This window comes from Ctenopharyngodon idella, chromosome 21 (genome assembly GCF_019924925.1).
Source record: "Ctenopharyngodon idella isolate HZGC_01 chromosome 21, HZGC01, whole genome shotgun sequence".
In the NCBI taxonomy this organism is placed as follows: Eukaryota; Metazoa; Chordata; class Actinopteri; order Cypriniformes; family Xenocyprididae; genus Ctenopharyngodon; species Ctenopharyngodon idella.
The window spans coordinates 20484381-20501132 of record NC_067240.1 but is presented as its reverse complement, the minus strand read 5'-3'; the positions used below and the strand labels follow the sequence as shown (position 1 = coordinate 20501132).

General features: G+C 36.8%; 1 protein-coding gene across 2 annotated transcripts in view; it reads right to left on the bottom strand.

The window, feature by feature from the left end:
• slco2b1 (solute carrier organic anion transporter family, member 2B1) overlaps positions 1-16752 on the bottom strand; it is a 207573-nt gene that overhangs the window by 10639 nt on the left and 180182 nt on the right. For both annotated transcript variants that reach the window (XM_051877035.1, XM_051877034.1), the window contains exons 2-12: positions 16542-16641; positions 7530-7667; positions 7130-7292; positions 6028-6246; positions 5841-5939; positions 5424-5554; positions 4747-4840; positions 3662-3826; positions 2962-3145; positions 2210-2324; positions 542-696 (exon numbers count right to left, since the gene is read on the bottom strand). In XM_051877035.1, the coding sequence (XP_051732995.1) occupies positions 542-696; positions 2210-2324; positions 2962-3145; positions 3662-3826; positions 4747-4840; positions 5424-5554; positions 5841-5939; positions 6028-6246; positions 7130-7292; positions 7530-7667; positions 16542-16613 (1535 nt within the window). In that variant the 5' untranslated portion in view covers positions 16614-16641. The remainder of the gene's footprint in view (positions 1-541; positions 697-2209; positions 2325-2961; positions 3146-3661; positions 3827-4746; positions 4841-5423; positions 5555-5840; positions 5940-6027; positions 6247-7129; positions 7293-7529; positions 7668-16541; positions 16642-16752) is intronic.

Here is a 16752-nt window from a genome sequence, read left to right as displayed (position 1 = left end):
ATTTCATTAATGTTCTTCACATAAATGTTTTTTTGCATATGATTTTCTAAATTTAAATGACATGACATTATCACTCACTACACCTAAAACCACCTGCCTTAAAACCATAATGCAATACTTCATGAAGTGTATCAATATAAAACATACAAACATACATTTAAAAATAAACACTACTGCTATACTCTAACGAAAAAGGTTAATAAAAATGTTGGCAAGTCAACACTATTTACAAAACATTTAGAAAATTAGAAAGTCAGACCTGATTATGATTTTTTTTTTAAAATAATTTTAAATATCTGTCCATATATTTTCTGTAACAGACCCATGATATTTCAACAAAAATGACTTGGATTTTTAGATATTTTCCCTTACTATTTGTCAGATATTCATAATGCCATACAAGCTATTTTCAATCCTTTTTATAATCGTGAAGATTCTCCACTTTTCAAATAAGTAAATATTTCAACATAAAGTGACATTAGATGGTAAATTTCAATACAGATCATATTTACATGCACTGCACTGAAAAAAGAGGGAATACCTGAGGATCATCATAAAAGATGTAGTATGTGAAAGTGAAGCCACAAAGCATGTGATGGAGGACAGGATCATGAAGGGAATAAGGCGATTATTACAACCATTATCACATGGTCCTGGTGACGCAAAACCAGTTAACGGTCCACAATCTGTGTAGTTCTGTGGGAGATATAAGGAGATTCAATGTCAGATACTGAAAAGTTGATGCCATTGATTTAGCGCTATTGTAACATTTCTGTTAGTCTCATATTTGCAAGGATTTAAAAAAAAAAAAAAAAAAGTTTATATAGATAAACCTGTTCCAAAGTTAGGTAGTAAAGTCATAAAGTAATAAACAAGCAACTATGTTTCTGCTGCATTATAAATGAGTAACATAGACTTTAGACAGCGTCTAAGGAACCTCTCAACCTATAAGTCCAGCAACAATATCAAAGGAAGTTTGCCGTTTAGACATTTGTCTAAGGCATATATGATATATTCATGCCTGGGAGTTAACCATCATACTTATTAGGAGAAAAACTTTGTTTTGAGAACAATTAAAATGAGAAAGTATGCAGGAAGTGTTTTTTCATTTTATATGGAAAAAAAAATAGGTCATGAAACTCTTTGAATGTAAGCAAAAGCAAAATATCAATCAAACATATGTATACAGATATGTATACAGCCAAGCACACATTTAAAGGGTTAGTTAATGAAAGAATTTTCATTTTCATTTTTAGTAAACTAACCCTTTAAGTAAGCATTTTACAGATTGGAAATGTATAATAATTTGATCTAAACATGATATTTGTGAAACACAGAGGCAGATTTTTAAATAATTCTCATGTGCTTTCCAAAAGCGAATTACCTAAATAGTCAAATGACCATCCTATTATGATCTTAGACACATAATCCAACATAAATACTGGCCCTTTTCCTGGCTGCTACCATGTGTGGATCGATACATTGAGCTATAAGTTGGTTTGGCTTGTCTAAATGTTTGAAGTGTTGTAGATCTAAGAGTGTTTTTTTTTTTTTTTTTTGGCTGTGTGGTATATAGTGGTCATTTTGCTTTATGTAAATTAAGTAATGCTGTGTTATGTTTTATTTATTTCTTTATAGTAGTGGGCCTGTTTGAAGAAGTTCTTCTGTATTAATAACTATAATGTCCCTAGGTTATATTCACGAGATGGTGGATTTGGCTGTGTCAGTATCTTTTTGCATTTATTTTTATGGTCTCGTGTCTCATGTCTTTTTGTCTTCAATATATGAAACCCCCTGTATGGCACCAACTTCAGTTCAGATACATTCACTTCTACATTTTACACATTCTTTTTAAACATTTCAAACCTTTAAATAGCTCCTCTTTATTCTTAACCTTCTTATTCTGGTTGTCATTCATTCTCGTAATGATATATGTGGTCCTGTCAGTGGCATGTATAATCTTTGTGTTCCAAAGAAGAAGAAAAATCTTACAGGTTTGTGAGGGCAAATGTAAATGATGACAGACTGTTCTTTTTAGGGTGAACTACCATGTTAAACCTCCACTGAGTCCAGGAAGTCATTACTTTTCTTCATCCTTCACATAAACTCCTGCACTTCCTTAAAATAGTTCAAGCCAAGTACTGTTCTTTCAGAGCTCCCCGCCCCCCTTTACCACGCAGATCCAGTAATGGAAGTAAAAACAGCTTACCAAAACTTTGTCTGCACAGCGCATTTCTATCTTACATCCTGCATGACAGGGAGAGCGAAACTCCACTCTGTTTGAGACACACACAGGGTTGAATGCTTCTTCGGAACAGTTATGACTGGGGGGGAAAAAGGAGTAAAATAAAGCAAAAGATTAATGAATATAACAGGGTCAGCAGGATATTAAGCATTCAAAGAGAATTAACATCTGCACATGAAGAAAAAAAAAAAAACTGCCATAAAAATGATTAAAAAAAGACTGCCGTAAATCCATTAAGGAATGTATGAGTAAATGGCTGTGCAGATTTCAGTCTGCAGTGTAGAACTTTGTAATGGAAAACAGCTGTCAGTGTTTAGACAGAGCAAGATGCTTAAGTCATGCTGTTTAAACTGGAATCATAGGGCTTAACCCCATTACATTTTAATTATTTTTAATCACATTTTGGCAATTGTTAATCAACAATTTTATCTATTTGTTCAGTTTTTGCTGTCACTCCCTTTCAAAGGAAAACAGTATTGCTCAATAGTTTTCTAATTAATTCTTAGCTAGGGTTCTATCACATTTTATTGAATCATCAACTTTTTCTCATAAATCTTTACTATGAATGTTGATGGCATAGCTCAAAACTCACTTGTGATTTCTCTTTCATAGAAACTGTGTGGTCAGATTCATTTTTAGTCAAAACTGAGTAATGAGGCATGAGAGCACTGAAAACGCACAATATTTAAAGTATGTAAGGACCAAACACAACTCACACATTGATTTCAGAAACATTTTGTGTGGGGCAGCCAATGAAGAGAAGTGGAGTTGCGAACATAATGCTAACAAAAACGGCTATCGTACACATCACCGCTGAGGACCTGACAGACAGACCAAATCTGCGTAGTATAACCCCTCCAGCCATGATGCCTAACATGGCTGAAGGAATATTTATGCCACCTGTGAAAAAAAACAAAAAAAACAAAACAAACAAAAAACAGATGTATAAAACATTTTATATAAAAAATATATTTCTTATGTGGCACGTAAGGTAGTAATATTTGTTAATGTTTTTTACTATTTAATTCTTCAGGATTGACAGAGTTTGGGTGGGTCCCTGGGATCATACAGGTTGAAAAACCTTGCACTAAGGTACTATACATTCCATTATTAATCCAAGTGAACAATAAATAGTGAAACATGCTACTCTCAGACAAAAAGATTCAATCTCGCCTTGCTTATTTCCCAGGACTTTGCCTTTGAATCAGATTTTGTTATCGTGACATATTGTATTGTGTGTGGATTAGTAGCAGTAAAAGTTTTGAATGAGTAATTTGTACCTTTGAACAATATGATAGGCTTTCACTGGCCTCAAACAAACAGCAAACACTGATAAGGTTTTGGTGGAGCAAAATAATTTCTTCCTGTGTGAATGCCTTTAAAAAAAGACATGCTTGGTTTCTTTCTGTAACTTACCTATCATCATATTGGAAAAGGAGGATGTTTTTGCAAACTGCTTCTCTATGAATTTGCCCATAAATGTGGCCAGTCCTGCAACCATGGCAGCAAGATTCACCTGAGCCAACACTACCAACAAATAAATTGGGTTCCGCAGAGTCCTCATGACGATTCTGGGGAAGCCTGAGGACAGATAAGAGACACCAAACTATTTAAAAGAATCTGAAGATCATTTGTACATTATAGCACAAAACGAACATCCATGAAGACAAGAACATTATATTTTGGTAGATTAATAAAACAGCATGGATTCATGAAAACAGATCTTTAATATATTTTTTTTTTTAAAAAGTCAGTTGTTCTGAGTTGGGGGGATTTTCAGAACCCATGTTTTACATTGAGATCTCCTTAAAAACCAAACATTAAAATTACAATTATTAATGTCACCAGGAATGTTTTCAGACATAATACACAAGTTCCAAAATACTGTAGAGTTTGATTGGACACAGAACTTATTGTGTAACAAAATTATTTTTTCCTGAGAACAAATGTGCTACGTTCATGAAATACAACTGTTACAGGAACAGAACATTTGAATTAATAATTTGTAGTTAAGACAATGAGTCATTATTTGGCTTTTAATCAGATCAGACATCTGATTCTGAATAAGTAGGTCAAAATGTGTAGCATAAAGTTTCTTTGCTTTACTTAGCATGAGCAGCATTACAAATGCAAGAGAGGGTGTTTTTGAATCTGGCTCTTATAGTTTCATTATGGTCCTAATGTAGTGTGACTTAACAAATAAAGTAATCCTATAAAGTTCTAAAGTAGGTCATGAACCTGCATCCTACTCATTAACTACCTAAAATCCAGTTTGACCAGATGCTGAATGCAATGAGATTTTGTGGGTGAGTTCATGGTATTATCTCTGAACTAGTTGCTAAAACAATGCAGACAGCATGCAAATGAACAACATTATCAGCAGGCGCAATTTATTTTTATTAAATTCCCCAAGGTTAATGTCTGTCATCTAAACTTGGAAACATTTCTTGTACTTAATTTGAGATTAATAAAATCGCTGATATGTAAAATGACAAACACACTTTTTAGGAACTCAGTAAGAGAAACCTCTTCCGTCGTGACAGTTCCGTGCATCATTTTCTCTGTTGATGGCTCAGCAGGTGCCTCTTCGGTTTCCTGAGAAAATTGAAATCTAAATTTGTTTTTGAAATACCATATCAATCATATGATCAAGTTTATAGTGCAAAAATCTGTGGTGTAACCTATGAAGTAGAGAGGCACATATTGCAAACTGGTTTACAATAGCAAACCATCTTAACCTGTTTGTTCTAAAACTTCAGGTAGAATTTTATGAAGCCTATTTTTATACCAATATTTTTTAATTTGATGTTTAGCATCTGATATCGGAACATGCTCATTTACAACATTCAGAAAATAAACATTTAGTGCAAGAATAGAGCACACACTTTGCATTTTATGAGAGGTTAACATGTTATTTAATCAAGTTGAGCAAGAGGGACAAGAACAGGCTGAGACAAGCTCCTCTGCGAATCAAGTTTCTTTCCTTGTTTTTAGTTTTTTAAAACATGTTCTGAAAGACCCAAGAGTGCTTCAGGAACAATGCCAGAATCTTAAATGACAGCAAAAACACTCACATTCAACTGCTTTACATCAAACTCATCATCACTGATTAGTCAAAATTTACAAATGAATTTCCAGAATCAAAAAGGCCAAAAATGAGATCTGTGATATACATCACCTCTCTGGACATCTTCCTAGGGAAAAACATGTATGGCAAAGAAGTCAGGAGAAGGAGGGTGGCAGCTATCAAGAATCCCAACCACCAAGCTCCAACCCATCTGGGGTCATCATTTTTCAAATTTGTTTCACCTGAAAAGTGTAAATAACAGCTCATTCATCATAGATCTCCCACATACGAGAGGCATGAGGCCAAGCTTACTAAAAGCTCCTATCTGTGTTTGATACATCAAGCAACATTACTAAACATGTTGAATCTTGAGGTCAAACATTCTGTTTAAAATCTGTATAGCTTGTCAAAATGCACTCGTCTAAACATGTTTAGTACAGTTGCTAAAGTATTTATTTATAATGGCATCTCATGCCGTTTGAGTGCAGTAAAGTGTGTAAATGTGTCGATATGGCATATTAGACACACCTAAAGACATCTTGTCAACATCAACAAAGAAACGAAGTACGGCAGATGACATCATGTAGCCAAATGCCGGCCCAATTACAGTAACTGCGAAAAGTATGCCTGTAAAAAAAGATAAAAGTTTATTTCTTGAATGAACCACTGTATTTTGGGAATTGGTGATTAATTAAAACTCAATATTTAATCAAACCTAGGTAGAAAGGTGAACTCCTCTTTTCTGCAAAATCATCTATGTAGGATATCCCAAAAGGTTGTATGGGAACACCGCCAATGCCCAGCAGTAACTGGCCCAGTAGAAATATTGGATACACTCCATTGCCAGTGTTGTTTTGATTGCATTTCTGATCAGATTCTTCCACAGGGGAAATGTTCTGTGACTGGCAAAGACTCGAGCCGTTGCCTTTGGTGTCTGTGCAACAAATACATACAGGTTAAATACAGTCAGTTAAGTACAACAGTTGTTAAAGTGATAGTTCACCCAAAAATGAAAATTTGATGTTTATCTGCTTACCCCCAGGGCATCCAAGATGTAGGTGACTTTGTTTCTTCAGTAGAACACAAATGATGATTTTTAACTCTAACCGTTGCAGTCTCTCAGTCAAATAATAATGCGTGCAAATGGGAACTCCATATATAAGAGTCAAATAAACACGACAGACAAATCCAAGTTATACCCTGCGGCTCGTGACGACACACTGATGTCCCAAAACACAAAACGATCGGTTTGTGCGAGAAAACGAACAGTATTTATATCATTTTTTTACCTCTAAAACACCATTATGTCCAACTGCCTTCAGCATTCGGTTAGTGAGGTCTGAACGCGCTCTGACAACGGAAGTGATGTCTCGCACTCATTAAAGCAAAGCGCGAGACATCAGTTCCGTCATCAGAGTGCGTTTTTTTGACCTCACTAACCGGATGCTGTACGGAGTTGGACATAGTGGTGTTTTAGAGGTAAAAAAAATATATAAATACTGTTCGGTTTCTCGCACAAACCGATCGTTTCGTGTCTTAGGACATCAATGTGTCGTCACGAGCCGCAGGGTTTAATTTGGATTTGTCTGTCGTGTTTATTTGACTCTTATAGATGGAGTTCCCATTTACACGCATTATTTGACTGACAGACCGCGGCGGTTGGAGTTAAAAATCATCATTTGTGTTGTACTGAAGAAACAAAGTCACCTACATCTTGGATGCCCTGGGGGTAAGCAGATAAACATCAAATTTTCATTTTTGGGTGAACTATCACTTTAACTAAAAAATGGCTAATTTAAAAGAAAACGCTCACTCACTGCTATTTATGCCTGTGTAGTTGTACTTTCCATCAATGAAGTGAGGTAGTGCTATAAGGAACACCCCCATGCTAGCGATCATTGCTCCGATTCCAATGCATCTCGGCCGATGTACACGACTCCCAAAGAAACTCACAAACACGATGAGAACCGTGTTCCCCACCTTTGTTTAACAACAAAAAAACTTATATTGCATGATCGGATATAGTTAATAGTGGTTTTTGCTGATGCAGTATCATTTCATATTAAGACTTTGTGCCTGAACATGTAGATTTAATAATGAAATAATTGCAAATCAGGTGCTAACAGGTGCCAAATACAACCTGAAATGAAGTGATTTGCCTTCAGGCCATTCATGATATTGTGTTAGCACCATTCAAAGTTAGCATTTTATTCTTGCCTCATTAAAGGCTGCAAGTAGTCCCATCTTCTGACTGGAAAATCCATATCGTCTCTCAATAGTGGTTATGGAGCCCTTCAGATAACCAGACACCAAGAGCTGAGAAAGCTGTAGCATCCCATGACACAGTACAAAAAACTGAAACACACACACACACACACACAAAAGTGATAGATGTATATACCTTTAGTAAGCATTCTGTAAATATGCATTAAAAAAAAAAAAATACCACAAACATTTTGGAGTCAGTGGGCAAAGAATCAGTGAAGGTTTAGCTCTGTTAGTGTTATTTATTGTAAATATGATTTGTTTTAATCTTTTAATTAGTTTTTAGTGTTCGAGCCAAGTTAAGCTGTCTCCTTACAAAGTCAAATTGAGTATGTTCAAGTTAATAGGATTATAGGATTTTTAACTGTGTAGTAAAGTAGTTATCATATTAATTGCTGAACAACTATTTCAGAGCATTTAGTTGTCATGGGTGCTGGCAGGAAGCACACAAAGATGAAGATTCAAACAATATAATCTTTAATCCAAGTATATACAACAGGATAACTCATAATGCACCTTAACATAGACAAAAAATTGGCAAAGAATGACAGAGAACATAGAGACTAAATACATGAAGCAAAAAAAAAGGATCTTAACAAGGTAATTAACAGGATACAGGTGAAGGAAATGACTAATCAAACTGAATGTGGAAAACTAGCCCTGTGTCTCAATCAGCTCCCTAGCTTCCTCGGTCGTGAATCAGTATCATGTAAATGAATGTGGCCGACTCCCTGATCAGTGCCCTGACTACTGAACTAGGGAGCTGATTGAGACGCACGTGAGGTCAAACTAAGAAACACAAAACAGCGGACATGTAACAGCAGTAATGGGATAAAAATAAAACAAGAACAATATAAGGATGTGCAGTGAACATAAGGAAATTAATATTGTCCAGGCCAAATCTAAGGAGACTAATAAAGTCAGGAAACTTAACTTAGTTACACCTCTAATAAAATAGTGCACTGTTAAAAGAAGCTTCCATTGCTGCTTAGATAGGTTTGAAGAAATTCTTACAGTGTTTACATTGTTTTTAAAACACTTCCAAAAACAAACTACCGAACCTGTAGACTGGCAAATCATGTCACAGTGCAGGTAAATGCCCAGTGTCGTGTTACATTTATATATTGTCACCAGTGTTGGGGGTTACAAGTAGCGTGAGTTACGTAATCATATAGTAACTAGTAAAGTAACACATTACTTTTAAATTTACAAACAAAATATCAGAGTTACTTTCTCAAATAAGTAACACAAGTTACTTTGTTTTCCCATTTATTGACTGAGACCTCGTCCCCATTTTGAGAGAAATCGGGAGTGAGGTGCAGAGGAATTGTGTGTTGTGTGAACATGATGGTTATTGTAGTTCTAGAATAAATGTGATCATTTACTCATCTCATTTGCACAAAAACAGATTCAATATTCCTCAAAATGAATAAAAACAGTGAAATGCAAACTCAGAATATTACACACACCTGCAATAATTAAATACGTTAAATAACACAAATATACTTTATGTATTTGATCTCACTTTATTAACCAATGTATTTGCTGCTAACCTTTGATGATCCAATCCAACCATACTAATACATCATATTTGGTTTTTTTTTGTTTTTGTTTTTTTTATTGCTGAATAGGCTGCATCCGAAATCACATACTTCCCTACTATATAGTAGGTGAAAAACAGTATGTGACATAAGTATGTCAGAATTCTCAGTACTCGTAAAAGAGTAGGGAAAAAGTACCCAGATGACCTACTACTTCAGGCGAGATTCTGAAGTGTGCATACGATAGACATTTTACTATCCCATGAGACCAAGGGAGAGGATTTGTGAATGGCAGTGAAGTGATGCAACTGACGCTAATAGGTTACGTGATAATGACAGCACGGTGAATGTAATACGTTCAGATTACATTTATACTATACACTTTCATACTATATAGAAGGTACTTTTTTAACGGTCATGGAGTACTTATTCAAAATAAGTACCTTCTCTAGAGAATATGTGATTTCGGACACAGCCAGAGTGTTGAACTTTCTTCTCCTGCGTCCTATCTTTTTGTAATTCTGAAAGGTTTGTTTGAGCTGCGCCCTCTACTATACAAGAGCGATTTTCAACCTGAGGCTTATTCATTTCACTTTTAGTGGGAAAGGACCTTTACATTTTTTGTTATTAAAAACAAACAAGCAAGCCTAGCCCAGATGAGAAAAAGTAATGCAAAAGTAAAGTAGCACATTACTTTCCACCAAAAGTAACTAAGTAACTAAAGTAACTAAATCAAATTTGCACCAATTTTCGTCAATCTGAACGAATTGAATCCGATTGCAGATCTGTTTACATGTACTCTAAACATTGTAATCTGATTCAAATATCCATTTATATGTGTTTTATATACATTCTGATTAAAACTTTTGCGCACGCGCCCTGCGTGTGTGACGTCATATCAATCACATGATGATCATGTATGGACGATAGCCAGAGATATTGTCAAAAGCATCAAATCTTGGCAATATTAAGAGGATTTGGTATTTCCAACTAATGTAGGCCTGTTACCTTCTTCTAGTCTATTATTATAACTATTAGATCCGGCTTATTTTATTACTAAATTAATATTATACGTGCTGTGAGGATAATAAAATATTAGGCTATTAGCTATCTTTGAAAATGTTTTAAACATTTTTTTTTTTAGGTCTATTATACAATGAATTATAGGCATATAATTAAAATTATTAAGAGTGTAGGCTATAATATTGTCATCGATGAAAATTAAGCAGCTTTACTTCAAGCACCGACTTTAAAAAAAACAACCTGTTTAACACGAAATACTATTATTCTCATTTGTTTCACTAGCCTATATGTACGGCCACAAGAGAAATAATGGAATAAATTAAGACAGTTATATACCGTTATCAGCATATTATGTTGAAATTCATCTCTGAGAGAATATGCCCCGTTAATGCAGCGTCAGACAGCTCCGTCACTTTTTACTTTCAAATTCTGTATTGAATACTGACCGAGGTTGAGACTTTTTCACCGGCATAACTCTTGCGCAAAGTTTGCACGTTGCTTCTTTTGTGATATCCATTCTTGTTTTAAAACGGAAAGATTTCCAATATTATGACGAAGGGATACAGCTACGCCACTGCCTGTTGGCATCTTTACAACTAAAGACATGAACGTGAACTTGCGCACTGCGTAATGCATGCCAACATTGCACTGCGCATGTGCCCCAGAGACTTCTGAATACGATTGAGAAAGTTGTCGGATTCAAGCGTTTACATGGTAATTTTTTGCTGTTGGATCGGATTACAAAAGGAATAAACCACCCCTTCCAATCTGATCGAAATTTCATTCGGATCGAGCTCAATCGGATCGATTAAGGTGTTTACATGAACGTTTTTCAATCCGATTGAGCCATCAATCTGATTACAAATGGATTATTTGGGTGCATGTAAACGTAGCCACTGACAAACAGAAAGCTGCTTGGTTTGACAGGACTTCTGTAAGAGCTGTACTTCATTCATTGCTAAACTATTGACGATAAACATTAGACAACAGACATTTGCAGGCCATTTCCCTTTCGAGGGAACTCCAAGCTGCGTCCGATAGGATCGCTTTGGGAACGCCCTCAGCGTGAATGCTTCTGATGCACGTGTGTCAACTAGTCCAATGGCAAGAGTGAACGTCACCGGCGGGTGACGTCACGACCAGGAAAGGATAAATACACATCCGGAAAGACCGGCTTCAGCTTTTTTGCTTCAGCAAAGCGATCTGTGTGAAACTATCTTAGTCTATTTATTGTTGTTTGTCCTCAAGCATTATATATTCTAGACAGGAGTTTATTTGCGAGCAAATAGCAACTTGAGTCGTGTGTGCTTCCTTGCCCTCGCTACTATACGAGTGGGGATATACGCGATTTATGTGTTGTTTGTTTGAAAGCAGAGCATGCACGTCAGCTCTTGTATTGGGATCTGACAGTGTTCATTCATACATTTCCCGATGTGGTGCACTATCGAGATTTTTAGCTCCGCTCCTCTTGGCTTTTTTCTCGAGTTAATAAAGTCTTAAGCAACAAAGAATCTATGGCTTGGATCTCGCGTTTGCGGAGGCGACGCGTTGATTTCGGGTTTGCAAACTGCAATAAAGAATCTAGTGGCACGGATCTCGTGAATTCGAGTCTGCAAATAAAGATTCTAGTGGCTCTGATCTCGTGTTTGCCGAGGCAACGCGTAGATTAGGGTGTGCAGACGGCAGTTATAAATATTCTACCTATCATTCAGACCGTGTACACTTGTCTGGTGGTTCATTGATGCATTTAATTTGAGGAATTAAATGAGATATTGCCTGGTTTTTAAAAGCTATATGTCTGCACTAATAACTCTTTATTAGCCTTTCATCCAGACCATTTTTACCTGTCTGGTTGATATGTGGCTGCATTTAATTTTGAGAGATTAAATGAAATTTGATGTGTGTATGGCATATATGCATATATGCATACATATATATATATATATATATATATATATATATATATATATATATATATATATATAAAATATACATACATACTATGTTTAGCATTACTTTCAGACCGTATTAACTTGTCTGATAGATCTTTTGCTGCATTTAATTTTAAGGAATTAAATGGACAGTTGGCTGTAATTTAATTTTGAGAAATTAAAATAATACATATTTATCTGACTTTAAGTAGTTAGATTCATGTATTAGTTCAGCCTTTCATGTAGATCCTGACGCCAGTGGTGTTAGGCTTCTTAGGGCAGCCCCCTGCGGGGTGGAGCGGTGTACACCTCAGTATACGGTGCCCGTGCCACTTTGTTGCCCTCAGGGGACCGATCTGCCAACCCCATCACTCTTGGTGCTTTGGGGCGCAGCGGTTTCCAGAAAGCTTTGATTCAGCGCTCACACGACTTTGCATCAGGCTCGCACCCTCTGAATAAAATCTAAGGGCAGCCCCATACGTGACAGAGTGGTGTACACCTCAGTATACGGTGCCCGCTCCACTTCATTGCCCTTAGGGGGCCGTTCTGCCAACCCTGGCACCCTTGGTGCTTCAGGGTGCAGCGGTTTCCAGCAAGCTATGACTCAGCGTTCACACGACGCTGCATCAGGTTAGCACCCTCTGAGGAGGGTCGAAAAGCAATCAAATGGGTTGTTTCCTGCCAGTGTGTTTCGGGTCACCATAGTGGCTGCTCTAAATATACCAGAGACCAGCCTTGAGAGGCTGGTTCCCTTTTGTGGATTTTCTGGCAGAGTTGAGGCTTCTGCCAAATTTATCTCAATGGGCAGGCTCTGGTAATGGAACAGAAAGTAAACTCTTTTGCGAAAGGAGCTATAAAACGGGTTCCTTCTCCCAGCAGAGAGTTAGGGTTTTTACGCTACTATTTTGTTCCAAAGAAGGATGGAGGGTTGCGACCTATATTAGATCTTAATCATTTGAATCATTCAGTCAGGAGACTTAGGTTCAAAATGTTGACGCTAAACCAGATCCGAGGACTGGTTTGTCATGATAGATCTAAAGGATGCATACTTCCATGTCTCCGTCCTTCCACAGCTTAGGAAGTTCCTCAGGTTTGCTTTCAGGGGCAAAGTATACCAATTTTAGGTTCTTCCATTCGGTCTAGCTCTATCACCCCACACGTTCATGAAATGCGTAGATGCAGCTCTGGCCTCGCTCAGGCTGCAGGGCATACGCATTTTGAACTGATTAGATGACTGGCTAATATTAGCACAGTCAGAACAGATGGTCAGTTCGACATCGAGATGTCGTTCTTGCTCATATAAAAAATTGGGGTTGTGGCTGAACGCCAAGAAGAGTGTGCTTTCTCCATTACAGAGAACCACGTTCCTGGGCGTGGTATGGATTCAGTGACGCTGCGGGCCGTTCTGTCGCCCACTCGTATTGCTGCAATCTTTTCAGTTACACAGGAGATATAACTAGGCCAGTCACTCACTGTAAAACAGTTTTCTAAAACTGTTGGGTCTGATGGCAGCTGCGTCCAACGGTGATACCTTTTGGCCTGCTGTACATGATAGAGGTCGACCGATATATCGGTCGGCTGATATATCGGGCCGATATTTGTCTGTTTTTTTTTAAAATATCAGCATTGGCCGATATCCGTGTTTAGTAGCGCAGATTTAAAGCCAGGCACGTCCGCGGGCAGCTCTGTTATTGGTGTGGTGGAATGTACTGCTGTCGCATGTGCATTGAAACTTTTGGAAGATTCAACAACAGTCCTGGGAGATAAAGGTAGCCTAAGGCTTAAATTCTGATATTTCAAAGTCCTATGGCTATATATTTACTATATATTACTAGTAAACTATGAAGTGTTGCTTCACTTAGTGAAAGAAACAACGGATAGCATAGAACCGTCGGGAACTGGCATAATGCTACAGCTGGTTGAAGGTTTGCTTACTTGTAGTTAACTTTAAGGACTGTAGTCCAAAACTACCAGCAGCTTGCTTGCTAACATATTAGCCCCAATGTTATAAGTTCTGTTTTATTTTTCCTGTATCGGAGTCGGAGAATTTCACTCTGTGCTTGTGGTGGAGAAGGTGGCAGCTCTGACAAACACTGCAGCGTGATTGAGGGCTACGTTACTCCGACAAATATTGTCAATATTAAGAGGATTTGGCATTTCCAATTAATGTAAGCCTGTTACATTCTTCTAGTCTATTATTATTACTATTAGGTAAGCTACTTTTATTATTAAATTAATATTATAATAAATTTGCCCCGCAATAATTTCACAGCACATCACCGCATAACTGACGTGCTGTAAGGATAATAAAAGATTAGGCTATCAGCTCCTCTTTGAAAATGTTTTAAACATTTTTTAGGTCTATTATACAATGAATTAGACCTATAATTAAAATTATTAACAGTCTATAATATTTCCTAACACTGCAGTCATAAATGAAAATTAAGAGCAGCTTTAGGCTACTTCACCAACTCCGCAAAGTTTGCACGTTGCTTCTTGTGTGATATCCATTGGCTCGCCTTCTTGGTTGAACCTTCCTTCGGGGGGCCTCGGATTTTTGGCTCGCGGGGGGCCCCGCGGATTTGTGCTACGCCACTGCGCAGAAGTGTATGACATGTATGAAGTGTATGTGTGTGTGTGTATGTGTATATATATATATATATATATATATATATATATATATATATATATATATATATATATATATATATATATATATATATATATATATAATGTCGCACAGTTATTATCCTCATTAAACCTGTCTAACGTTAACCGTCAAGAATGTCAGAAATCACTAAGAGTTTAGCACTGTCCTTGCATACAAGGCTGTGCAACATGACAAAGTAAAGTTTTTAATTGATTTTTATTTATAAAGTTGTATTTATTTTATTTAAATGTATATTTAAGTTTACATTTATGTTCCAACAAATTTGAAAAATTCAGTTTGATAAATGCTCTAAAACTTTTATGTAAGTCAGTGTTCAATAAATGATGTTAAGTTTAGAAATGTTGTGCATCCACTTATTATTAGTGTGACATTTTAGCATGCAAATGAAGTGGAAAACTTCAAGATATCGGCCCTAAAAATCGGCAGCACATATCGGCCATCGGCTGACCCTGACCTCTAAACATCTGCATCGGCATCGGTTATAGAAAAACCAATATCGGTCAATCTCTAGTACATGAGACCCTTACAGTGGTGGCTCAGGACCAAGGGTTTTCCCTGAGGGGGAACCCACTTCGTATGATCAAGATCACGCGGCGGTGTCTCCATGCCTTGGTTATACGGAAGAAAAGTGGGTTCCTGTCACAGGGCCCTGTGCTAAATATCATTGAGTCACTCTCATGATAGATGAATTTCTCTCACAGGCTGGGGAGTGGTAATGGAAGGCCGCTCAGCTCAAGGGCTGTGGAGGAGTCATCATCTTTCGTGGCACATGAATTGCCTGCAGATGATGGTGGTCTTCAATGCGTTGAAGTTCTTCCTCCCAGACCTGAGAGGCCATCGTGCTGTCTGGACAGACAATACATCGATGGTCTCTTGTATAAATCGACAGGGGGTCTGCGTTCGCGCCTGCTATGCAAACTGGCGCACCAGATCCTCCTGTGGTCCTCACTTTAGATGAGCTCACAAAAAGTTAACTGACAACTACTAAATGTTTTATAACTACCTGAATTAATCATGAATTGCAGTAGAAATGTGTTAATAAAGCATTTATTAACACACGGAGTAACTATTACAATATGTCTAAATAATAAGATGCATAAATGTACATTTAAATTGTTTATTAATAATTTACTTACACTTTTTAAATGATATTATGAACCACTGATGACAACTAAAGAACTGGTTTGTAAATAATGTAATACTTAATTTGCTTCATAGCGTGAGTTATTCTAAAGTGTTACCGCTTTTATATATATATATATATATATATATATATATATATATATATAAAATCATTTTTGCTTGGTTAATGTTAGCTTTTCCTAAGGTGGGGCAATTTGTGTCACTGGACAAAAGTCACATTTGTATATAATTAGGGATATTTATATTTCTTTCATGGCAACTCTTAGTGTGTTTGGCATGGTAAAGGATATGACAATGTTGATATGTTTGGTCTTGGTGGAATAAATCTGCCATGCTGCAGAGCAAGCATGGGATTTGCTACTGTCATATGTATATATATATATATATATATATATATATATATATATATAAAATATATAAAAGACATGCTGCTGCTGCTGTACAATATAGCATACCCGTAGCAGATCTATACAGGTGGAGCTGGGGAAGGTGGAGGGTTTCTGAAAGTGCGATATAGCAAATGCTGACCAAGTATTTGAAGGCTGAGCAGCTGTGCCCTATAGAAAATGACGTGATTGCAAGCAGACTGAGTGAAGGACCTATCAGCCTGCGCCATCTAGAGTTTCATGACAGAACTTTGCTTTTGGAACCTTACCTTGATATTGTTAAAGAGACCCATTGATCTGCGAGGTCTCGGTGTCTGTGGGTTTCCCTCAATAGCTGTCATTTTGTGTAATCACAAGTTGCAACACATTCTGGAAAATAAAATCAAAACTATTGAAGGTATCTTGCCTTTCCACAGCAAAAAAAAAAAAGGATTTACAACTTGATTTTTTAGCTTTCATTTTAATCTGGAAATGTGGAAA